Below are 24,758 nucleotides of genomic sequence, written 5' to 3'. Positions count from 1 at the left end.
GTGTGTACAGTATTAACCAGATACTGTTCTGAAATTAGAAGCAACATATTTGATTAATGTGTTGGAGAATATTTCTCAGCCAAACCAAATCCAAGCTTCCTTCCTTCCTTTCCTATTTGGTAGTTCTAGCTTGTGGATCATTTTGCAGGAGCCTTTGTGGTTTGAACAAATGACATGCTTATGTGCATAAAAAATAGAATCATAGGTCTTTCCCACTTGCACTTTGCGAACCCTGACCATCTGTAAGTCAGGCTTTGTTTAAATAAACTTGTGGCAAAGATCAAGAGCCTGCTAGAAACCCTGGTACCATCCTGCTTATGTTTGGGCCAATATGTAACTCTGTGGGATAGCTCAGTCAATAGAGCATGAGACTCTTAATTTCAGGGTTGTGGGTTCAAGCCCCATGTTGAGCCAAAGATTCCTGCATTGCAGGGGGTTGGAGTTGATGACCCTCGTGGTCCCTTCCAACTCTACAATTCTATGATTCTATGTACACTGTGGAGTAGCATCTTTCGTACTCCCATGTCATGTAGCTCTTGTTAAGGAAAAATGCAAAAACTATTTGGGAGCATGGGATAGTTTAGGGAAAAGTATGCCATTGTAAGAAAACTAGATTGGGGAGAGGTATTGGCAGAGAAATATAAACCTACTTTAACAGAGTGATGTGAAAATCAGCCAGTGGAGTATAGTAACAATGCTAACTGCTGTAACATAAGCATCTGCCCTAAATATGTTTTCTCACACTGCTCACATGTGGAGAGGGAGAGGCAAAGCTTTGATATTGTCTAGGATTTGGCAAGATGTGACTTTCACTTTTCCAGCACATGCCCTTTCTTGCAAGCCAAAATGGAGTAGTGCTGAACTCTTTGTACTCTGTTTCTAGAGCTTTCATGGTACTTTCATTTCAGTACCAAGGTTCCATTCGTTTGGATCTGTCAGGAAGATAAAGGACATTGTGTTACAATAATGAAGGAACCACTTAGATCTGGAACAGAGTATTTCACAAAACGCAGCACGTAGGAAAAAATATCAAAGGACACTAACATTGTATCTGTTTACAATTTGGTATATAAAAAAAAATTCATAACGTTAGCAATTCTGAATATCTTTATAGATATCTTTACAGCTTTCTAGCTGCATGAAAGTGATGAGAAATGAAACTATGATAAAAGTCAGGAATTCTGAATGCTTGTAGAGCTGATGGAATCTTTATATCCAAATCTGAGTCTGTATTCAGAGGTTGCACTCACTAAATTTGATTTAATTTCTGTTAATATTTTTTCTCTTGCAGATGGTTCTATGAAGTACTGGGGTATTCCAAGGCATCAAAATCCAACATCATCAATGGACTACTAATGACAATCACATTTTTCCTGGGGAGGATCATAGTCATCCCAATTTATTATGCCAAGGTTGCTGCTGAGGTAGGAACAGAAGCTTTCGACAGATTAGGACTTGCAGCTCAAAGCGCCTGGTTTATCTCCAGCATTATCTTGGACATCATGAACTTAAAGTGGATGGTCAGAATCACAAAGGGATGTTACAAAGTTATTTGCCTTATTGGACATGGAGAAGCCAAAGCTAATAAGAATGGCAAATATAACTAGAAGATTTTTAATGCAACAACCATCTATAACGGGAACTTTGGGTTCTTTGAAAGAACAATGCACACTTTTGCCATAAAAAAACTCCTGTTAAGGGAAAAAAAGGTATTACCTCTGTTCAATGTAGCCTTCCTCTTGGCGCACTGCCTGGGCACCCAGGGCCACTTCATTTGAAGACTTGTATTACATGGAATGGGAAACAGTAACATGCTGCATATACAACCTTGGTAGTGTGTTCTAAGCACTTAATAGACAAACGAACCTGTAAAGGAACAAACTTTTCTAGCAGTACGTTCCTATGAATTCTCACTCAGGTTTCTTAGACTAATGTGTTTTTAATGCCTGTGAATGTCAGGATCTTTGGTTTACATTCTGCTAATATGGCAACTTTCCTGGCATGTTTCTCTGCTTTCTTAATGTATGGTGTTCATAACTGAGGTTTCATCTTTTGACAACTTTTTTACATTTTTGCGAGAATTTTGCTTTGAATCTATAATCTTTTACTACGTTTTCTGCTGCCTTGTATGCATGCACATGATCTTTTCTAATTTATAGAACAGTTTTACATAAACACATACCATAGAGTTTAGGGGTTCTTTTTCTTTTAAATCAATTACTTGTATTGATTCTTTCTGTACATAAAGGAAATCTGCAGGCCCCCACCCCCCAGGTTTTTGTTTTTTTAAAATATATGTGAATTCTAGTACATGCTTGCATGGTAAACAGTATGGACATTAGCAAATTCTTGCGCCAGTGTTCCTTCTCTATCATGGCTGTTGGAACCTATCTATGTTTTTAGTGTAGTGTCATATAACAAAAGGATTTTTGTGGGGTGTGAACTACAGCACTGAAGCAGGAAAAAACTAACGAGTCTAGAACATGTGAATCTGTCACAAGAACTACTGTGCTTGTTAAGTTTAAATTGTAGCTAATGCATTCATTTTCACTGACATTCTTATCACTCTCTTTTTTCTTTAAAGCAAGTTAAAAAAACATTGCTTTACTAAGTTGGAAAACCCTATTTAAAAATATATATTCAGTAAATGCATTTTATTATTTTCAACTTCGGAGCAGTTCTACAAAACTGATAGGTTGATAGTTTCTCTCTAATGATAGAAACTTCTTTCTTCAAGTGGCTTAGCTCTCAACATAATTGCAAGAGCATGTTGCTGATGAATACTATGTAAAAAGGAAACACAAGAACAGATAATGGTAATCTATTTGTTTGCATTAATTTTACAAATGTTCTCTGCTATAGTGGCCTCCACTTTTATGGTGTATTATATTCTTGTGTTGATCAACTAGTCAGTTGACAGGTCTTTGTCTGATTGTTATGAATACCATGTGTCATAATTTGCTAATAAGGTTGTGTTCATTTTCATGTTTGTGATGCAAATATGCAGGAGTATTGTAGAGAACAAGCTGTTTTCCTGTCCCTTTGTTTGTCCCTTTCATGGTCCCTAAAGTGTTAGTTCTTCCAATATTTATTTGTTAACAAAGCCTGGTGCAAAAGGTTATTTGTCTTACATAACAAATAATAGCCTGTGGTTACTAGTTAGTATAGGTTTTTAAAAGTGAGTTATTACAACATGCAAATCCCCCTTTTCTTAGAGTGCTTCTAACTCCTTATAGCTTGCTAAATGTTGTTGGATTCATAAGATTATGACTGGTCTCAAAGGTCTTTTAAATTGCATTTTAAGTGTCATGACAATCAAGACAGTTTGGATCTGTTCTTCATATTAGTGTTATAATATTTTGTATATTTAATATAAACACAGAGGCCCTGTTCAGATACTCATGTTCATCCCTTGATAACTGTAACTTAAGTGTTGACTTGCATTTGTGAAAGATCATTGTAGACACCGTGAATAAGAGGGATAGAAATTTCCTGTCACCTCAAATGTAATGTTTGTCCATGGTGGCACTTTATACATTCAGCCTAGGCTCCAAATTATGAGAGATCAAGTGATATCTGTGCATGTGTCATTCTCTTTCCTGGAGGCTTTTTTGAGTGTCTGGATAAGAAGCCTAGAAATTCAAATCATAAATATATTCAATTTTTCCTGGTAGAAACAGAAAGTTGCTAACAAAACATATTTTTATAGTTTAGACTCATCTTTTATGAAAAGACAGCTGTTGGGTGCAAGCAGTAACAATATTGGGTGCTGTTTAATCCTTCTAATTTGATTTGCCTCTTTTGATTGTAAACTGCCTTCTTTTAACACATTTGTTAACCATTACTTAGCTACTTTGGGTTATCCCTGAAACAAAATTGAACACATTTTAACTTTCTAAATTAAAAACTTTTGAAATAGCAATCCAATATTATGTGTTAGAAGAAATCATCCACTTATGCAGAATAATGGAAGTAGCTTTGAAAGCTCTTCTTGCTTGTAGACAAACTTATCCTCAGATTGCTGGTTCAGTGAAGTGTTACCCACTAAGCTTTTCAAGGAACTACACATACTGTTCTTACTCATTTCAAATGTAGCTATTAAGCAGGACCCAGCAACTTCTTAAGCCAGGTTAGTATGCTTTCCATCCCCCACCCAGCAGCCATAGCAGAGTGGTATCTCCACAGTGCTACAGTCACCTGGAAATAGTGAAGGTGCTCGTCTTCATGTTCTTATCCCACATTTCTCTGGGATTGCGAAAATAACCCAGTTACAAATTGAAGCACAGTTGCTTATAGGGAAGTAGCAGGATCCTACTGAACTGCAAAGATCCATGTCCTTGAACTTGGCAGCTGGCTGACCACTGTCCCTTAACCAGACTCAGGATTTTTAAATATATCTATTCTTGCCCAATGAGTAGGCCAGCCCTAATTTGCTGTTGATTTTTCTGGGTTATAGATACAGGTAGGTAGCCGTGTTGGTCTGCCGTAGTCGAAACAAAACTAAAAAAAATCCTTCCAGTAGCACCTTAGAGACCAACTAAGTTTGTTATTGGTATGAGCTTTCGTGTGCATGCACACTTCTTCAGATTTTTCTGGGGGTAGAGGAAGGAACTTCAGTAGTTGCCCAAACAGTGTCATGTAGCAGATTGTGCTTGCAGAAGACCACTATTTATATATGTTGCAAATCACTTCAAAGAACACTTGCTTTGGGCTGGAAAAGTACCCTTCAAAATATTTTATCAGTATTGTTTGCAATTACTCTGTAATAGTGAATCACAATTGTGCTTATGCATAGTTTCTTTTCCATTAAAGTTGCAATCCTGTATTTACATATACAGTAGGTTCCACTGAACTAAGTGGCCCTTGCTTCTAAGTAGACATACATAGAATTGCACTTTAATATATTTTGGCTGTGTTGTGCTTTACATATTTTGGAATTTAAAATAACTTAATTTTTCTGGGCAGATGTGGTATTGTGGTATCTTATCAGAAAGTACAAGATGCATAATTGGAGAGTCCTCTTAATTTCACTACTTATTTATTACAGTTATACATAAATCTTTTAAGCTGCTTTTTGATCCAGATATGCAATCATTGTGTAGTCTTATTTCTTTGTTTGGATTTAAGTTTCCTTATACAGTATATGCTATAGCATGAAGGAGTTGGAAAACTGAGGCATTGAGCAGCTTCTGTCATTATCCATTATTGTATATAGATCACTCTATAATGCCATCTTCCTTTCCTAATGCTAAAATATGTATCTTGGATCAAATGGGTTGGATCCAGAATAAATCGGTTGCTACTGATTTAACTGAGACTGAAGTTTAACTCACTTAACCTGGATTCAACTCGATTGTGTTTTACAACACTGTCATGTAGAGCTGGGAAACTTTTACACTCTCAGAAAAGGAGTGGGGGGGAGTGGGGGAGTAATACCGTAGATCAGGGCCAAATAATGATTATTGAGTTGTATTTGTCCTTCAACATTATTTATTTTTCTCCAACATTATATGATAATTCTTATGGAGAAAGTTGGTTTTCCTGACTGCACATATATTTGATGTCTGCAAAAGAGAAAGATGGCATGAGGACATAAGAGGATGGTGAAGCCAGGTTCAGTGGAAGCAAGTGCTTCCTTTATTACTTTTCCATCTACTCTAAGCCTGGTGGCTTGCATCTATGTACTTAGGACATTTCTTTATCCTCTGAGATAACAGCCAGGAATATTCCAGCAACTCCGTATGTGTTGCTTGATGGATGGTGAGAGTGGGGGTACGGCTTTCCAAACTTAGAAAGCTGACTTTCCCTGCTGTGGGTAAAGGTAAAAAATACCCTATTGCCTCTTTTAAAATATGCTCGCATTTATAAATCACATTTTAAAGTCTAGCAAGTAACTTACTCAAACATTGATGTGGCCTAATGTGTTGTAACTTAAAGGTTGTTGGTTTTTTAAGTCATTATTTCCTCATTTAAAATATGGCTTAGAAGTTAAACCCAATTTCTTTAAGGTTAACATCTCCATTTATCTTGGGAGACATATGAGTAGAAAAGGGCATCTATACACCCTATAGCTGCTCTGAGAGAAGAATTACTAGCAGGAAGCCAAGATCACAGCACCCTCTTATGTGAGGGTCCTCCTATTAAATAAGCTTTGGATTCAAGCCCTTTTTATCTACTACAGATTCCTTTGAGCTTTACTATTAATGCATTCTGATACTGTCCCCCAAAATATTTGGAGAAATAATACTGTGAGAGTTAATGCACCGTGTAATGAAAATAGTAGTTCAGTATGCAGAAATAATGAAAGGTAATGTTACAGAAGCAGGGGAAGATTTTTTTGCTACACAGCAGAAACTGTTAATCAAGGCCAGTTGATTAAACATCCGAAGAACATGTGTGGGGTAGGGGCTTTGCATTTGTTTCTGGGACTGGGGACCCCATGCCACATTGCTGCTTTTAAAACTCAGATGAGTTTTTAAAAAGTTATTTGTGAACATTTTGCTTGCCATTTTGAAAAAAGAAAAATGAAACTTCATACATGTGTGCAAATCCTAAAGTAAATTGTTTGGATCTTGGTGAATTAGGCTGCAATCCTATACTCACTTACTTTGGGATAAGTTCCATTGAAAACAATGGGACTTGCCTTTGAGCAGGCATGTATAGGGTTGTGCTGCTAACTGCTTTGAAAATCCTTTGAAATGCTTACTTAAAATATGCCCTGCTTGAACAATTTTAAACCCCAAGATGGAGTAATAAATATATTCTCTCATACCTGGTTGAAGGTGAGTTTTGTTATTTTGTACTATAATTAAAATCATGTATGCTAGCAGCACCATCTTCTTTAACCCTGCAAGGCAAATGAGCCTGATGGGAAAACAGAGATCATTTTATATTCATACTACTAATCCAGTAATAGCCTACAAATCATGCCTGGGGTAACACTGGCATTATGAAGTAGACCCTTATGCTAGTGAATTCCAAAATACAGAAAGTGAGAATATATGTAATGTATACCTATGCTTTTGACTGTCTAATATTGTGGTTCCCCCCTTTTATTAGACATATCTCTGAGTAATCAAACTGTGGGTCAAATTAGGCATAATATGAAAGCTCCGTGACTTTAATTCCTGACATTTTCTTTTTTAAAAAAAGGCAGAAGCAGAAACACTGATCTGGATTGAGCAAGGCAGGGGAGTTAACCTGTTTTGCCTGTCCAAATTTCTGCTGAATATGATCTCACACATGCCCCACAACTGTTTGCCCCAGTATATGGAAAAAACCACATGGGGTGATGTTTCTGAAAGTTCTTTATTGTTAAGTTGCAGCAAATATGTTCAGAGCCAGTGATTTCCAGCAGGGAAATACCATGAGGGCAGGTTATAACACCAGCACCAGCACCACTGTCTATTTTGGATCACCCCCCCCCCCCGATTTTTTTTAAGAAACAGGTTTTTGAAGTTCTAGCCATAGAACTCCAGCATCTCACCTAGTTTGACGCTCTTCCTGACAAGAACATGTTTGTGGGATTGTGTCTGTCAGTTATGAAATCATAAGAGTTGTATCAAATTGTGTCTTGGAACAGTCTTTGATCCAGCAAAGTTTCTTTGAGAACAAAAAGTGGTGGAGGAGAGGTGATTTTTGCAAATGACATTCTCCTGCGGCTCAGCTTTAGGGACTGCAGCAGGGAACTCCAAGAGGAAATGGGAAAATTGCCCCACCCCTTTTCTGATCCTGGAAGCATCGTCTGGATCAAAGAGCCTTCTTGCAGCAGAGGGACACAATCTGATACAATCTGTAAATATTTACTACAAACTGAAGCAGATGTATAGTTAATGTAGTGTGTCCTGCAGAATATATTTTTTAAAAAGCAGTTGCTACTGGTGCCCAAATTCTGAAGGAAATTCTGTTCAGAAATCTGGTTCAAATAAATAGGTCACATTATTTTTAAGTTCACTTAAATGCTTTTTAAAAATACAAGAACCAAATTTCTGTATTAGTTTTCACAGATTTTTTTTCCAATTACACTACTGAAATAAGTATAATGAGATGCATTGCTGAGTTGTAAATCCATGCTGGAAAAGGGGTGCAATAGAATCTATGATATGGGGCCTTATTAAATCATAGCACAATGTTTGATAAAGGCAGCACTGAAAAGTCCCTTACAGGGATGGAATAAAGATGATGGGCTATGAATCCTATTGCACTACATTGAAAGCCTGCAATATTCTTGATTTGATAGCCCCATAATGATAATGGCACAAAAGAGTGAGATAGCACTATTGACTTTATAGGGTGGTCAAACAATTTGTGAACTTTAACATTTGCTTGAATATTTTTAAATGTTGCTTGTGATAGGCGTATGAGTTTGCTCTTCAGTGGTATTTGAAAGCCTTGCTGTTTGTGTAAATTTGTGTAGGATGCTCATGTTTGAGGTATATGCAATAATGTCTAAGCAATAAGTTGCATGTGTATTCAAGGCACTGGTAAATAAGAATAAAGGAAGAGAATGCAGTATTTCTTGGAATTTCTTCATTCAAATTGTGTGTACTATGTTAACTAAAACGGCCTACTCCTGTTATGACGAACAGGAATGACTTGGCACTCATTGCCAGCTTCTGAATATAGCTACTTTATAAAAAGGCTTATTTCCTGTGGGAAAGGAGTAGCCAGAATTTTCTTCTGCGAACAATTTTTAAAATTATTGTATATACAAGCCTAACACACTGTGAGGTAGAATGAGATGGCTGCCTCGTGTGGCAGAAATAAGACACTATAAAAAAGTAATAGCGATCAGCTAAGTAGATTTTTTATAGTGAAGTGTGAAAAGTTATCTTCTGTATTGTTATATGCTCTTACAACCAAATATACGGTAATACATTTGGTTACATAAACATGATCATTGTGGACCCACAACATCAATGCCCCTCCAACAAATCTGGAACAGGAATCTTGTAGTGCTGCTTGGAACATGGGGGTGGGGGGTGAGGGGTGAGGAAAGGGTGAAATGGGTCATTTTCTGTATATTTCTCCTGAAATGTTTTTCTGTTGTGCTATAGCACTAAAGTGGTCGGGTTTGCTGTATAGTGGTAATGAGAAGATTTCTGAAAAGTGAAAATGATTTCCGTTCCCATTCCTTTCCTGTGAAACCTCACTATACCGTGTGAGACCTTTTTCCTTATAGCAGTGATTAAGTGTGTCATCAGATATCCTTTCTTCTTGCTGATTTTGTGAAAAATGAGAGGTCTGGGATGTGTGTCCAAAGGCTCTGGAAAGAAGATCTTTAATATCAAACAAGTTGTTTTGGGGTTTGTTTGTTTTTTAATGTGATGTTATGCCCATAGTGTGCACAACCTCAGAATTGCACATGTATGGTACTTTTTTGTCTTAATAAGTCTGCCAATTTGATTTTGTGTATTTGCCATTTTGAGTTGAAAGTCAGAATACAGAAAGTCAGAATATATATAAAATTGTATGTGAAGCATTTTTATCCTTTTCAGGATAGTTTCCATTGCATCTAACAATAAAGAATATAACAGCAACAATAAATTAAAATCCATTCACGGAACTAAAATAATTTACAACAAAACAGCAACACTGAAAGCAGAGAACTTTAGTAAGGGCATTGAAGTTATAAGCAGAAATCCAGGTTAAAACTTCATTCATTAAAAGTGCTTGCAAAAAACGAAGCAGAGTCATCCAGGTGTCCTTTAGGAACTAATTATACAACTAAGAAAGTTGTATCTGTTGACTTAGAAGCCAGGACACCTTGTGCAGGCCTGACCTAAGTGGTTGTTCCCTCAGTGTGCAGTGTTCATAATTTTTATATCATTTCTGGTTGTTGTGCCACTCCATTATTCTACATCTGTAGATTTCAAATGTTTGCAGAACCTTCTTCCACATTTACTTATTTGTTGATGAATTGTTGTGTGACACACAACCCCTGTGCCTCTTGCAATCAGTTCCTGGGACTGTTTGAGCCACATACATTGTTCATGTGGGATGCTAGTCAAGCCTGTTGAGCAGTGTTTCCCAACCTTTTTTGGGCAAAGGCACACTTGTTTCATGAAAAAAATCTCGAGGCACACCACCATTACAGCCCCGTGACGTCAGCGCGCAGCGTCACGCCGGGGGGGACATGAATTGCTAGCAAATTACATAATCACCTCCTTGAGGGCTGGCTCATCTTCTCCGAAGGCAGAACCCCATTAATTAACAGCACAGACTCACACCATAGCCAAGACGAGGGGGGAAAACCTCAGTCATGCACAGTCATGCACATGTGGGGGCTAAATGAGGACGAAGACCGGGCAGAGAGCAGGGTTCAAATCACCCCACCCGGCCAGGACAATCCCTGGGTGCTCCCTTGGGCCACTCGCCTGACCCACCTCGCAGGGCTGTTGTTGCGAGGATAACACGGGGAGAACTACGTGCGCCCCCGGGAGCTCCTTGGAGGAGAAAGCGGGCGATGAATGCAATGCACGAAATATATGAGAGGCGACCAGGTTTTGCAGGTGAGGGGCCCCCGCCAGCCTCCACTTCCAACACCCGGCGCAACGACGCCGAAGTTTCCCTCCGGGCTCGGCTCGGGGAGCAGCGCTGCTCCCCCCCGGCTCCCCTTCGCCCTCCCGGCTCTCTCTGCCGCCCACTGGGGACCCCCCTCACCTGCCAAGTCCGGAGCGCCAGTGGAAGTTGCATGCATGCATGCAGGGCGCCGCGTTGCCATTGCATTGCACTGCACTCCATGCAACGCCTGCACGCATGCATTGCCTTGCACGCCTGCCAAGGGGTCTCCCCGCGGTCCGATGCGTCCCCTCCGGCGCGGATGCAGCATTGCAAAAATAACCCCCCCGACGCAGCCCTACCTGGGGGGCAGCCTCCGCCTCCGCCGCTCCGCCTCCGCGGGGATCCCCGGGCTCCATCCTGCCGCCCGATCTCCGCGGGGGCGCAGGCAGGCTGCGCGGGGTCTGCACGGAAGAGCCCCTGCCCGCCCGGCCGCCGCCGCACTCATTCCATGGCCGGGAGAAGAGCGCTTCAAACAAAACACCCGGCCCGCCAGGCCACGCTGGGAAACGTAGTTCGCGCACCCCGCGCGGGCGCGGAGCCCAAGGGAGAGGGGACTACAGATCCCGGCAGCCCCCGCACCGGGGACGGAGGGGGAGAGGCCGGGTGCAGGGATGGAGGGACGGGTGGGCGAGCGAGCGAGTGGCAGCCGCCAAGCCTTGGCCGAGAGCCAGGAAGGGCCTCCCCGGAGGAGGAGGAGGAGGGAGGCGCAGAGCGGGAGGGAGGGAGGGAACCCCAGGGGTCATCTAGTGACGGCGCCCCAATCGAAAATTTGACTTTTTTTAAAAAAAAAATCTTTCGAATTTTTTAATTTTTCCTGCGGCACACCAGGCAACATCTCGCGGCACACTAGTGTGCCGCGGAACAGTGGTTGGGAAACACTGCTGTTGAGTATCATTAACATACCTTGCATGAACTGAGGATGTAATTCAGTAGGCAGAGCCATTATTCCCTCTGCAGCTGCTTCTACTTGCAAAGTTAGTAGCGGTAGGCAATCTTGTCATTTTGTCTACTCATTTGAACAGTCTTAATAGCAGCACTATAGTTCCATGTGGACATAATAAAGCAATACAATAATATGACTGTGTAACTACTGGCATTTGTTTTTCTATGAGCCACTTAGTTCATTCTTTTTCTGTTCTCACTTGCTATTCTAGAATTTAGATCTGTATAGCAGCATTGAATAAACAGATAATTCTTTTTCATAGTCTCCAATTGTAGAAACATTAGGAGAAATGGATAAACGATTTCTACAGATGTTTAAAGCTACTGGACTATAAAGCTTAATTGTTTTGTGAATCCGAAAACTTAACGTGCCAAAGCAATAAGAGATGTGATACAATTAAATATTGCTTTACTGTAGAAAGCAACATTGTAAGTGCTTTTGTAAACAATATTATTGATTATACATATACAGACTAATTCTGTGTGCTTAATGAAATTCACTGCAGTCTACACAAGCTAATGACAGTTTTATTACCTGCCATAGTATTAAACTTGCTGCTGCTGCTGCAAACTAACAGAGCACTATTTTACAATGAATAAAGGACACACACACAATAATAAATAAAATGCTAGTAACATTCTGAATTAAGTAGCTGAATTTTTCAGGGTTGTCAGATAGTTACATTTTTTAATAGTTGGAAAAATAATGTGTTGGGTACCCTATCTGTTCACCAATTCATTCAGTGCCACTTGTAAAGCTAAGTTCCGATTAAAGGCCTGAGGTGGTGTTTTTTTCTTTACCTGCCAGAATGGTGGTTCTTCCAAAACGGATCATGGTTTTAATTGATCTGTCCACAGCACCGGTGCTGAACCGCTAGTGAAATATTTGACAGCAATATGTATTTTTGTCCGTTCAGTTTTGCTTTCCTTTAAAAAAAAAGAAGTTAATTTGGTGCAAGGTTTTGCATACTTTAGGACAGGCTTCCTCAACCTCTGCCCTCCTGATGTTTTTGGCCTACAACTCCCATGATCCCTAGCTAGCAGGACCAGTAGTAAGGGATGATGGGAATTGTAGTCTCAAAACATCTGGAGGGTGGAGGTTGAGGAAGCCTGCTTTAGAATTTCACAGCCTTTCCATTACTGGTGGAAAAACCTCATAGGTGGGCAACCTGTGAGCACCTGCAAACGACCTGTTGTTGCAAGGGGGATCTGTTCTTCCTGCCTTCCGCTGGGCAGGGAGGGAGAAAGGGAGTGGCAACAGAAAGAGGGCAAAAGGAAGGAAGGAGGTTTTGGAGGGAGAAGGGTGACCTCACCTACTCTCTGTTCTGTCCTTAGCCATCACGGGACCGGAATGCTGTGGTCGAACAGGCCCTGGCCGCTTCAGCAGCAACAGGTGTCACACTGGAACAAATAAAATAGCCACTCTTTTAGGTTTTGCATTTCTTAGGATTCAGCAGAGCTAAAGCGCAATTTGTTCCACCAGGGATGCGCTGCTGTTTAGATTTCAGCCACGTCTTGGGAAATCTGAATAAAAGGCGGGGGGGTCGCATGTGGGGATCCAATAAATCCAAGATGTGTGTGCTTGTGATCCAGTATAAATAGGGGACGGCGTGGTTATCTATCCACAGTCAGCTTCTACTAGTAAATGAAGAGGACCCGATGGATTAAATGACTGACACGATAAAGCACCCTTTGCCCCATTGGTCACCACCAAGCCTTAATTTCCTCACGTGAAAAGGGACAATAATCGAGCTTACTCGCCTTGAACCCTCTTTGACATGGGAAGCTAAGCGCCATTGGCTAAGCTGTGAGGTTTATAGTTACTCCATGGAGAAGGAAAGGCACTCTTAGCATGCTCTGTGCTATTATTTACACTTTCCCCCCTTTCAAAACGAAGCCTGAAGGCGGGAAGAGAAACTTCTCCTCACGCCCGGAGCTCGCGACGGGAGAGAAGCGACCTCTGCGGTTACCGTGGAAACGAAGAACCTAACGTCTCTCGCATTCCCCCCACCCTCGCGCCCTCACCTTTTTGAATTCGCGGAGCGCTGCGTTCCAGGCCCCGCCCCCTTCCTCACCTCCCGCACGCGCGCACAAACCATTCTCCCCACTCGCTGCTTAGTTCAGTCCCGTTGGCCCTTTGAGCTCCGCCCTGATCTCGCAGCGTCGGCTCTCGCGAGAAGTGGGCCGCATCTCGTGACTGGGGCCCCCGAGGAGGTCGAGGAAACAGGTAAGCGGCAGTTGTCCTCCCCCCGCCACCGGTGAAATTCGGGTGGGTGTGTAGTGGCGTGTCACGCGCCTTGCGTGACAGGCATCCGGGCTCCGCTGCGTGTTGTGGGCGGCGAGGCCTTCCCTCTGAGGGAGAAGCGCCCTTCAGGCTTTCCCCACTGAACGTATGAGCTGGTTTTGGTGACCAAGTAGACACACGCCCTCGACAAGTCCAGCTCCCCAGCTCATGGCCTCGGCCTGCTCACGCCGCCCTGATCTGCCCGTGTTGTTGTGTGAAGGCTCGTATGTGGCTGGTGATGTGTGTGCTGCCCCACCTCCCTGCGCATGCATTGCATTGGTCTTATAACCGTCAAGGACCCCTGCAAGGTGACCCTGGGCAGATCTTCCTAAAAGCCGGAAATCCAGGTTCTCGTTCTGCGCTTTCCCGCCTCCCATCTCCTTTCCTACTAAAATATAGTGGTACCTCGGGTTACATACGCTTCAGGTTACAGACTCCGCTAACCCAGAAATAGTACCTTGGGTTAAGAACTTTGCTTCAGGATGAGAACAGAAATCGTGCAGCGGTGGTGCAGTGGCAGCAGGAGGCCCCATTAGCTAAAGTGGTGCTTCAGGTTAAGAACAGTTTCAGGTTAAGAACAGAACGAATTAAGTACTTAACCTGAGGTACCACTGTACTAAAATTAGCTAAATCATTGATCCTTTGCCTGCCTTCACATGGCATCTCCAAATGCCGTCAGGCTGCCTCATCTTGGAAGCAGCAGGATAGAAAAAAGTCACAGAATCACACAATTGTAGAGTCGGAAGGGACCACGAGGGCCATCCAGTCCAACCCCCTGCAGTTCAGGGATCTTGTGCCCAACGTGGGGCTCGAACCCATGGCCCTGAGATTCAGAGTCTCATGCTCTACTGACTCTGGTATCCCAGGTATCCAGTAGTTGTATTCTGGTTTTGACCTTTTAAACTGCCATGTGCTGGACTGGATCAAGAACCTTGTTATTTTTTCAGCTCCCGTTCTCTGTTTAGAATGAGAAAAAGAAATCCCCTAAGAGTTGTCCTGTTTCTCCCCTCCTTTTTGAGGCCTTCAAGTCTGTGGGCTGGATAGCGCCCACAGGAGATGGAAGCTTGAAAGGCAGGGAGAACAATGGTAAGTGGAGCTAGAGCCAATGACAAGCGGAACCAACCAGTTCTAGTTTTGTTCCCATCCTCCTTGATAAGTTCAAGGGCAACACAGACTAAGGCGCAGGAAGCTGACAGTCACTGTCACCCATAAGACTGGCTGTAAGAAGGCAGGCAGGTGGGGGCAGGCTGAAGCTGGTGGAACAGTGCCCCTTTTGCCTTAATCGACCAGTCTCCACTGCTTCAATAACTATAGTTCATGTACTTCAGGTAGCTTCCTCTGTTTCTGTACGTTTGACGCACAGAAAATTCTCACCATCCAGGTGAATGGTGGCTGTGACTACCTGAAAGCGCTTGGACATGGACAGGCGTGCATGTTACCAAATTCCTTTCTGATGTGGAAAATCCAGTCTATGCAGTCACTGCATGAAATGCTCTGAGGGTGTCTTGCCATTGAATCCTTTGGCGAAGCCTGCCTCCGAGTAGGAATATTAGTAAGACTTGAAGTACCCCAGACATTTCCCTCCCTGTAAATTTCAAAGATACATGTGGAAAGTAGGTGGAAGTGCAGTTGATAGTTCCTGGTTTATATTTACAAGCATCCCCCGACTTACTCCGGGGTTATGTTCCAGCCCCCCATGTGCATAACTGAAATCACATAAAATGGGGAGCACCCCACTTTAATAGGGAGCATGTGGTGAGGAGGAGGAGAGAGAGACCCATGTGTGCTGCCAAGGCTGCTGCCCAGTGCACCTTCCCTTGTTCGGAGCTGCTGCCTGGAAGTCACTCAGGGTCTCTGTCTGTCCTATTCTGAGCCTTCTCTCACTTGGGGCCACTGTCCCGAGTCTTCCCTCTAGTACTTAATAACCCTCATGGCCATGCTTCATACCTGACCATAACTACTCACTTCCAATCTCTGAAATTATTATTCTTAGCAAGTCACCTTTCTGGTTTTATTTCTTCATTTTTCTGTATTAATATGCTTGACTTTGCATTTCAGATGCCCTGTCAAATCTGGTTTTAAGGACAAGGTTGTCATGGGTTCATCTGCATCTTCCCCATCAATTGCACTCCAAGCAAATGTATCAGAACAGCCTCAGGCTGTGCCTTCACAATGTCCAATGCACCAGAAGAACATGGAAGGTAATTGCTCACTCAACTAAACAAGCTAAGCATGTGAAAAATGATTCTAAAATCGCTTCAAAGAGGCTTATTTAACAATAAGAATAGGTTTCCACATTTTTGTTGGCCTGGTAAATATGAGAACTCCCAGCAGCCTTGCCGCTACAGAGGTGGGTGAAGGTTGCAAAGTTTCTATGTAGTTCTCCCCTTCTCCTACACAAAGGTTAGTAGAGTGAAGGGTGGTGATTGTTAAGCCTCTGAGGTGGCTGAAATGCCTCAGCTATACCAGGCCAAATCAGCAAGGCTCTGCCAGTCTTTTCAGCTTGAGTAAGAAAAGGTGGGGTGGACAAGGGTAGTGTCTTTGGAGTCAAGGTCTCTGGACCATGCTAGAATGTAGGACCAAACCAACAAGCTTGGAGCTGGAAAGGGAAGCAGTGGGGTATTTCTTCCCTCGTATGAGGTTTGTGACAAAGGGAAATGGGGTCCCAGCAATCACAACCATTTGGCTTGGCTTCCAAGGCCAGCCAGTATTTGTGGACCCAGAGCTAATATGGCTGGTTCTTTAAGCCCTAAATGTGTGGATGTTAAAGCAAGAGAGTTTTTTGCATTGGGATTTATTTTTCTCATTAAGAAGTTTCTGAATTCAGGCTAGACACTCTTATTATCCAACATTAGAATTCTTATTCGATCTTCTCATTATGATAACTTATTTATTTATAAGGTTGCCTTCCCACCTCTTCATCTTAAGTTTACAGCATTACAATATGCAATTATAAAACATGTAACACTGTTTCAGATGAAGAGAATGATATAAATTCAACAAAAGAGGCAGGTCCCGTAAAACAAAGGTCCTAATATCCAAAGTAAAGAGATGCCTCTTCAGCATGCCTTGAAAGCTGCATAATGAAGATGCTAGACACACTTTGTGGGGAGAGAGTTCCACAATTTAGGGGAGAAAGCTCTCTCTTGCCATTCCTCACAATTCTGAGGGTGAGGCAATTACCAAGAGAGCCCACTCCTAACACCCAAGAATAGTGATGGAAATGATCCTTCAGATATTTTGGGCCCAATCATTAGGACATTAAACATGTTGCCTGGCAACTAGTGCAGCTGTTGTAAAACAGAAGTTATATGAATTCTAAATGGAACCCTAGCTAGTAATCTAATGAGAAAAAACAATCTTCATGAATGACTTTTCCATTGCAGCTACAGAAGAGAAATACAGGACATTTATTTTCATAAATCAAAATGTGAACCGAGGTCCCAGTCCTAACTCTGGCTGGGCTTCAGCAGGGCTTAACAGAATAGTGAAACAGCCGAATAGGTCTGGGACCTAAATTGTGCTCGCTGAGCCCGTATTTTATACAGTCTGTATATGATGTTTGTTTGTTAATGTGTGGTGTGCTATGCCTAATAAAGGATTTTGAACTGAATTGAATTGAAACAGCCAACACAACCCTACCACTTGTGCTTGATAGGAAAAGGAGGTTGTTTTGGTATAACAGTGGCAGGGGATGTGCAGAAACGAGGGCTGGATCTTACAGCTTGTTGAACTGGCTTAGGAACTATTTTGATCCTTCTTCTTCTCTGGCGATCACTCATTGCCGAGTAAGATTGTCTTCCATGGGTTCCCTAGCTCTGGAACACCCTGTTACAGGACTTTACATTGGCTGCTGCCAGTGGCAACTTCCACCTATTCATGCTTTCAGTAGGTTGGGACCTCTGGCAGAAAAGCCTTCCTGCCAGTGAAGCCTGGCATAGCCAGGCAAAGCTGTGCAGAGAGACATGCTTGCTTTATTCACCTGTCCCCAAGCCTCAGGGTATATTGTGCTGCAATATAAATATTGACTTACAAAATACATTTCCAGTGATACTACATCAAACAGTATAAATAGAAGCATGAATAAAGTTCAAATTAAGGGCACAGTGAACTAGATCATTTGCCATTAAATTCATATTCTGCTGCACAAAATTATGGTTTGTTTTGTTTCAGGTTGTCCAATGAATATGCAGTCAGCTGGCAGTCTTAGTGAGAACCAGAGCTATCCTGTTCCTGCGCATCAAGAAAGAGCATACGAATATGTGGAGTGCCCTGTGAAATCTCAAATGCATGAGAAGATTGATCCTAGCAATATGGTAGCCTCAAAGTCCCCCCCCCCCCTAGTGTGCAGCTATCAAATATAAAAGTGATATTTTAACATTATTACGAGGCCAACAAGAATTCTGATATGTTTCTGCTGCAACTTTTAAGAGTAATGCCTAAAAACTTGGTATTTCATGTTGCAGACATCTGTTAATGTAACTGAACTGAGATTACTTTGAGCTGTTTACCCTGTAGTGCAGAGTATCACCCTGTCTTCAGACTGAAAAGGCAGTCATCCTGAATATTGCTTTTTAATATTGCAGTATTGCATTTGGCTGCTCTCAACAATAGACAGTAGCCATCAAAATATAATTTTCTCTATATCTGCTGTTTATGAAATTGTCAGGCTGATAGCGTTACTTCTGTTCAATTTATCATTTTTGCAAGCAAGTTAGAACATTTGTGACAGGCATAGTATTGTCTCTGTATTAATTTAAGGCCATTCTGACTGTAAATATAGTAATCTTGACTAACACCTGTAGAAAGTGAAAGCTTCAGCCTTTCAGATCCTGCCTTCCTTTGTTCTTCTTCCAGTAATACTTATTAAAACGAATACCATCTCTTCTGTTATCATTCCCCTTTGGACACCCTTTCCTTTCCTACCAGGGACATGTCTGTCAATATCCTTAGAGATTTGATGAGTTGTTTTTAAAATGCTAATCATCTGCTCAGTTTACTTACGTGCATTAACTTAGTTCCGTTTTAGCTTGAAACATCATACGAATTGAATGCAGGGTGGTATAGAAATGTTTAAAATAATTTTTTAAAATTAGTAAAGGGCATCCACCCTCCTGGTTTCAGAGCCTTTGAATCTCTGCATCCTAAGGCTCAAAAAAGAAGGTAATGTGAAAAGCCAACCTCAGACGTATAAAGCATCAATAAAATAATTTATTTATAAATAAATGTATAGGGTGGAATTTGCTCTGTCTGCGCAACTGTTCCAGACAGAACAACCTGCCCCTTCCCCTTCTCTCCTTTTAGGACAGCAGGTTCGGAAGAGGAAGGAAGCCTGTTGTGCAAGTGGAAGTCCTTGCACAGGGCTTCTGCTGTCAGGGCTGGTTTACTGAATCTTTCCCATAAAGTCTGTTTTTTAACAGTGCAGAATTCTTGCTTCCAAATGTTAAGTAACTCCTGAGTTGAACAGCAAGTAACCAATGTGTTGGGTCATTCAGAGTACTCTGGACAAAACAATCTTCTTTGAAATGTTTGACTAAATGAAACTTGCTCTTGTTAAAGGATGTCTTAAGTAGAGTAGGTGAGAAGCATACCTCGGGGGAAGTTATCACTGAAGATACGGTTCTTTACCACAGAATATTCACTGTTCTTATTTCCTGCTCCTTATTTAGATGCCAGCACCTAATCAGCTACCAGCCCCCGATCAACCATTTCCATTGTCTACAGTGAGAGAAGAGTCTACTATTCCTAGAGCATCTTCTGAACAAAAATGGGTTTATCCCTCAGAGCAGATGTTTTGGAATGCAATGCTTAGAAAAGGGTAAGTGAATTATAAATTAAGTACAGCATCAGTTTGCTGACTAGCTTGCTGGTGCAGGTACAACAAAAAGTGCATTGAAATCACCCTGCTCGTGCTTCTCATCCTCTCAGATTAACTGTAACCTGTCTCAGCACACCTGGGATTTAAGGTGGATTTATAAACATCCAGGTGTTCATCCATTGCCTCTCCCATTGCTTTCTTCATTTTATTCCCCATCCCCCACCCCCTGAAATATATTTGAGGCTGTGCCTGTGCTGGCTCATTTATTTATTTGAGTAACCACTTGATGTGCTTTCATTAAATATTAACATACAGGTGTGAACAGGGCCTAGTTAAGTTTACAAAGTCCTGTGTACACTTACTTGTGAGTAACCCTGTTGAACACAGGGACATAAGTCTGAGTAAATATACATAGGATTATGCTGTCAATCAGTCTGCCTGGAAGCTATGCTTAAGCTCTCAACTTGCCTTTTTTTAACCATGGTGTATGAGCATTTGATTCTAGACAAGACTATAATGCAGACTTTCTAAACTACTGGCAGTTGTGTGATTGAGCAAAAATGTCTTCAAGCTTTTTAGAAGTTAGACAACTATGGTAAAGGACTAAAATGTGTAGGTGGTATAGCATGCATCTTTCAGCCCCCTGAAAATCTGCTCTGGCGGGTTTTGGGTACCCTTGGGAGCAGTGTGAGTTGGGGCTATAGGGGAAATCAACCTTCTGCCTGTGGGGATGATGTCCATTTAGCAGAGCAGGAGGTTCCTCTGAATTAGAGTCTGCAAACAGAAGGAGTTGATGGAACCAACCCATTAAACTTATGCTTTTTGACTGTGCTTTGAAGAAAAGGCCCACAATCTGTTATGCAGACACCCAGTTTAGCTGAAAAATGAAGAAGCCTACAAAGATTTACCATCACAGCAAGAAACAGGCAAGTAGTATATTACTGAAACTTAGTGCTGTTCGCATATTTGAGTTTTGTGCCAGCTTGGTAAATAATATCTCTACTTAGTTATTTCTTTGTTCAGTGGAGGAAGGGCAGAGATGGGGAACTTGATTTCAGTCAAGTAGTTCCCCCTCCCACAATAAAATAAAGACTTGGAACTCCACAGTTCCCCTCTGATACCTCCTTTTTCAATATTGCTTTCTGTAGATGGAGATGGAAAGATGATGACATAAAACCTGAAGATATGAATAATATAATCAAGATTCATAATCAGAATAATGAACAGGCATGGAAGGAAATTTTAAAATGGGAAGCACTTCATGCAAGGCAAGTACAGCAACAATTTATATTCACAGTTTGATACGGTATCTTGTAATAAAAGATATACAGGTGAGTTTTTGTTTTCTCATAGCAATTCTAGGTTTTGTGCATTTTCGTGTTGAAAGGAAATACATATGGAAATGAGAAGTTGGTGCAGGTCTTTCACTAACATGATTAGGCTTTTTTTTTTACTTTCAGAACTAATTTGTTCCTCTTTAACTTTCTGAACCATAGAGGTCAAATAACTCACAGAGACTGTTGAAAGATGCTTTGGGGTTCTGCAATTAGCATCTAAAGGTCACACTAGACGAGGTAGTTTTGTGAGTTCAATTAACGTGACATTTTTTTTGTTACATAAATAGTAGCCATGCAAAGCCTGCCACAGCCCTGACAAAAATTGCTTCTCTGAAGCTGTTTACAATTAAAGGGAGAGGTGTGTGTGTGTATGAAATAAAAAGGGGGGCGGGATCTGCTGCCTTTGACACAGGAAGGTGTGATCTCCACAGAATAAATATCATTTTATAATTTCATTTTGCTGTTGTGAAATTGAAGTTAAGAAATGTATCTATAGTTGTATGGTGGACACATTTAAGTCACGAACAAATACTTCTTAGTCCTTTTGACTGCAATTGTTTAGCCTCGATTGCTGATTATGTGTTTCTGAAATTGCCTTTAGGGAGTGTCCATGTGGACCAGCACTTATTCGGTTTGGTGGTAAAGCGAAGGAGTACTCGCCAAGAGCCAGAATAAGGTCTTGGATGGGGTAAGCTGTATAGAGCAGATTGCTTTCTATTTTAAAAACAAAAAGTCTTAAAATTTGGAATCTTTGTGTTTAACAGAATGGGACTTGAACGAGGCAGGTCTTTGTTAGGTCCCTTAACTTTAATGTTTGCTACATGTGGCATACGTAATGATTGATATAAAGTTGGACTACTTTTTAAAATTCAACAGCATTAAGACTTTTATTTCTTTCTAGCTATGAACTACCTTTTGATAGACACGATTGGATTGTTGATCGCTGTGGAAAGGAAGTTCGATATGTAATTGACTATTATGATGGAGGAGAAGTAGATAAGAACTATCAGTTCACCATTTTGGATGTCCGTCCGGCTTTTGATTCCCTAACTGCAGTATGGGACAGGATGAAAGTGGCTTGGTGGCGCTGGACTTCATAACTAAATTTGCACAGTATGAACAGTTACACTATTTGGGCAAAGTGGTGCTGCCCTGACTTTGGACTTTAATAAAAGTTTATGGTGACTTAAGTCAACAGCATTCTACTTTCCATTGGAGGAGAAATTACATTTATTTAAACAAGCCTCTCATTAAATAATACAGTGTGTGTGTTGTCCAACGGTGTTAACCTTTCAGAAAAACTCTATGGAAACATGCTCAATAAGGAATACGGAAGGCACTCAACTAGTGAATGTAGTATATCAGTGCTATGCAATGGGAGTAGCTGTAATCTTAGTGGACGAGCAATTACAACCTTTTAACAGCGATAACATAAAACCTGAAAGATGAGTGCATAAACTGTTTTGAAATTATACCTTCTGCTGTAAAAAATAAAATGACATTTAGTCTTTTAAAATCCACAAAATCCTTTTTGAGTGACTTACATACTAAAATGTCCATAGATTTTATATTACACTGAGTGTATACATTCTCAAGGTAACCATGATTCATGCACAACCATATGTGTAACTGACTCAGTTTAAAAGCAATCAGAAGTCATCTGAATCAACAGCATTCATATCCTGCCTTTTATATTAAGCTGAAATTAAGGTGGCGCTTGGCTAATTAAGTTGCTCTTCTGAAAAAAAAAAAGCACTTACGTTGGAGTGTGGTTCTGTATTTGCCCTTTTAAGAAGAAAGGTGTCTTAAAACATCAATGCCAAAGTTAGTTATGCAGTGCAAAAATGTATTGTTAATGGAACCGCCTTTAAAACATTTCATTTAGTTTGATTAATGTAGGCAAAAATATTGCTTCCCAGAGATGACAGCGTTTACCACTAAATCCAAACTTACACATAAATAAGTCTTTCAGCTTGTGTTGGAAATGTAACAACTGCCTCCAAGTTAAAACCTGAGTGTACCATTTCCCTGTTCAGATGGCTGCAGACAAGTCACTTGGCCAATTGTAGGTTCAGTTGAGTTGATAAGTCTATACCAGCGCTGCTGGTTGTATCTAGGAAAACACAATAAAAGTTATGAGGATTGCACACTCAGTTTGTCCTTCTCACCTCCACTCCTTTTGGCTTTAAAAGGACAGAGCACAAGGACAAGCAAGGTGAGTGAAGACAGAGTTGGGTGATTCACTCTTGTATAATTGTTTGCAAGGCTGTTGTACATATCCCTTGCAAGAATATTCTTCAAGAGCCTTTGAATAAAGAAGGAATTATTCGCACAAAAAAATAAAGATATAATAACAACAACATTTGCAAAGAGGAATTTGGGGGAGGGGATGCTGCTAGGGAGAAAACCATTGACAGAATATTATTATTATTATTATTATTATTATTATTATTAGAATTTATATACTGCCTTATACATGGGGTCTCAGGGTGGTTCACAGAATAAAATCAAGATATAAAACCACAACACACACACACACACACACTGATTATTAGGATATCAAATAATGTTTTTGTTGAAGGATCTATATACTCAACATTATTCACAATTGATTTGCTAAATTAAATAATCTTGGAATTGTGTTTGAAAAAGCATACAGGGTAGGTATAAAACAGCAAGGAGTATCTATATAGATATGTAGATGCAATAATTCTACCTCTTGACATGCTGAATGTTGCATCTTAATTGATGTTGTTCAAGGAATATTGGCATGTCTACAAGATGCACTTGCTGTCCAATTATCCATTGTTCTAGTGTGTGTACATTTATTTTCATTGTATATAGATGAATTCAGTTACACGTCAACTACTTCATTGGTGTGTCTTTGGTTTTAATAAACTATTTTTTACTTTATTGCTTGTCTGATTTTCTTTTCTTGGGGTAAACACTTCAGTGATTTGGTGATACCTTAGCAATGCGCAAAGCATTCAAAGCCTTGGAGTTTCTTAAATGTTTCCATGCCTGTGGGCTTTTTGACTAAGTCAGTAAGGCTGGAACAAAGCATGATACATGTGTGCAGAAGCCTGCTTTAATTGCACATTGCTCTTGCTGTGTTGGGGAGATTTTGTGCAGCCTGAAAAGTCCCCTCCAGGATTGCCAGGGTACAAAACCAAACTGCCCTCAAGGTTATGTGGCTTCCCCCATCATCTGTATGGTAGGCGTGGATGTCTTTGAGGACAACAACCTATATAGGTTCCAGTATGAAATATATTGGGCCAAATGCACAGACACTTTGAAACTGAAAATACATGCATCTGAATTCATCAGTATGGGCCATTTAAACACAGAAATGTAACATCAAAATTTCCAGGAATGCTTACTCTATACAGAATATGTATTCACTGAGTACCCATTTGGCAGAGTTCATAAAAAATGCATTAAGCCAAACTTTCGGATTTGCTTCCTTTGCATTTTGTGAGGAGAAGCTGTTTCATGGCATGAATATTACCAGGAAAGACATTCTTTCAAATGAAAATAAGTTTCTTAAATTGCATTTTGTTTTGTTTTTAATTCATCATTTTACTCAGAATTTTCTGTGCCTTTTCTGTTCCTTTAAAAAGAGACACATGGTTCATACTTTGCTTGCTTGTATTGGAACAAAAAAAAATGCAGTGTTCTTGTTTTGGGCCTCTAGTCAGGTGTTTTTTTAACACGTTTAAGTTCATTCAGGAATATGTTAGCACCTGTGAGCCATTTGCTCAGATCTAAATGATTAACTCTACCTTGCAAAAATAAGGGACTTGATTTCCCCCCT

At 40.9% G+C, this 24,758-nt stretch overlaps 2 protein-coding genes and 2 long non-coding RNA genes across 14 annotated transcripts in view; 2 read left to right on the top strand and 2 right to left on the bottom strand.

Moving 5' to 3' along the window:
* LOC310710346 (TLC domain-containing protein 4-B-like) overlaps positions 1 to 5,082 on the top strand; it is a 36,184-nt gene extending 31,102 nt beyond the window's left edge. For all 6 annotated transcript variants that reach the window (XM_083511261.1, XM_083511257.1, XM_083511259.1 and 3 more), the window contains one exon: positions 1,292 to 5,082. In XM_083511261.1, coding sequence (XP_083367387.1) covers positions 1,292 to 1,607 — 316 coding nt within the window. In that variant the 3' untranslated portion in view covers positions 1,608 to 5,082. The remainder of the gene's footprint in view (positions 1 to 1,291) is intronic.
* Positions 1 to 13,622, bottom strand: part of LOC310710365 — a 30,177-nt gene extending 16,555 nt beyond the window's left edge. The window contains exons 1-5 of one of the 4 annotated variants that reach the window (XR_014527974.1): positions 13,517 to 13,622; positions 12,819 to 12,906; positions 11,467 to 11,599; positions 1,717 to 10,034; positions 752 to 932 (exon numbers count right to left, since the gene is read on the bottom strand). This is a non-coding gene — a long non-coding RNA (uncharacterized lncRNA). Of the gene's footprint in view, positions 1 to 751; positions 933 to 1,716; positions 10,035 to 11,466; positions 11,600 to 12,818; positions 12,907 to 13,194; positions 13,210 to 13,516 lie in introns of those variants that run through there. The other 3 variants (XR_014527975.1, XR_014527976.1, XR_014527977.1) reach the window with 3 other exon arrangements.
* Positions 1 to 24,758, bottom strand: part of LOC310710414 — a 153,884-nt gene that overhangs the window by 75,038 nt on the left and 54,088 nt on the right. The gene's annotated exons all lie outside the window — the stretch shown is intronic.
* On the top strand, positions 13,627 to 23,857 carry HCCS (holocytochrome c synthase). Of its 3 annotated transcripts, none has more exons than XM_083511254.1 (7): positions 13,627 to 13,732; positions 15,848 to 15,990; positions 17,963 to 18,105; positions 19,459 to 19,607; positions 20,756 to 20,875; positions 21,546 to 21,632; positions 21,846 to 23,857. In XM_083511254.1, exons 2-7 carry the CDS (start codon positions 15,885 to 15,887, stop codon positions 22,042 to 22,044), a joined length of 804 nt encoding a protein of 267 aa, XP_083367380.1. In that variant the 5' UTR covers positions 13,627 to 13,732; positions 15,848 to 15,884; the 3' UTR covers positions 22,045 to 23,857. The 3 variants fall into 3 exon arrangements, with proteins under 3 accessions (XP_083367380.1, XP_083367381.1, XP_083367382.1); XM_083511255.1 differs by having other exon boundaries at positions 20,756 to 20,879; positions 21,550 to 21,632; XM_083511256.1 differs by lacking the exon at positions 13,627 to 13,732 and adding an exon at positions 13,778 to 14,136.

The sequence above is a fragment of the Podarcis liolepis genome, assembly GCF_965112155.1.
Source record: "Podarcis liolepis genome assembly, chromosome: 6".
NCBI lineage: Eukaryota > Metazoa > Chordata > Lepidosauria > Squamata > Lacertidae > Podarcis > Podarcis liolepis.
This window is presented reverse-complemented; position numbering and strand designations above follow the sequence as displayed.

What these genes read in the sequence shown, in the direction of transcription:
- HCCS (XM_083511254.1), top strand. Translation starts at nt 15,885, where the DNA reads ATGGGTTCATCTGCATCTTCCCCATCAATTGCACTCCAAGCAAATGTA. An exon ending in AGATTGATCCTAGCAATATG is followed by an intron (nt 18,106 to 19,458) that starts GTAGCCTCAAAG and finishes CTCCTTATTTAG; the next exon opens with ATGCCAGCACCTAATCAGCT. An exon ending in AATGCAATGCTTAGAAAAGG is followed by an intron (nt 19,608 to 20,755) that starts GTAAGTGAATTA and finishes TGCTTTCTGTAG; the next exon opens with ATGGAGATGGAAAGATGATG.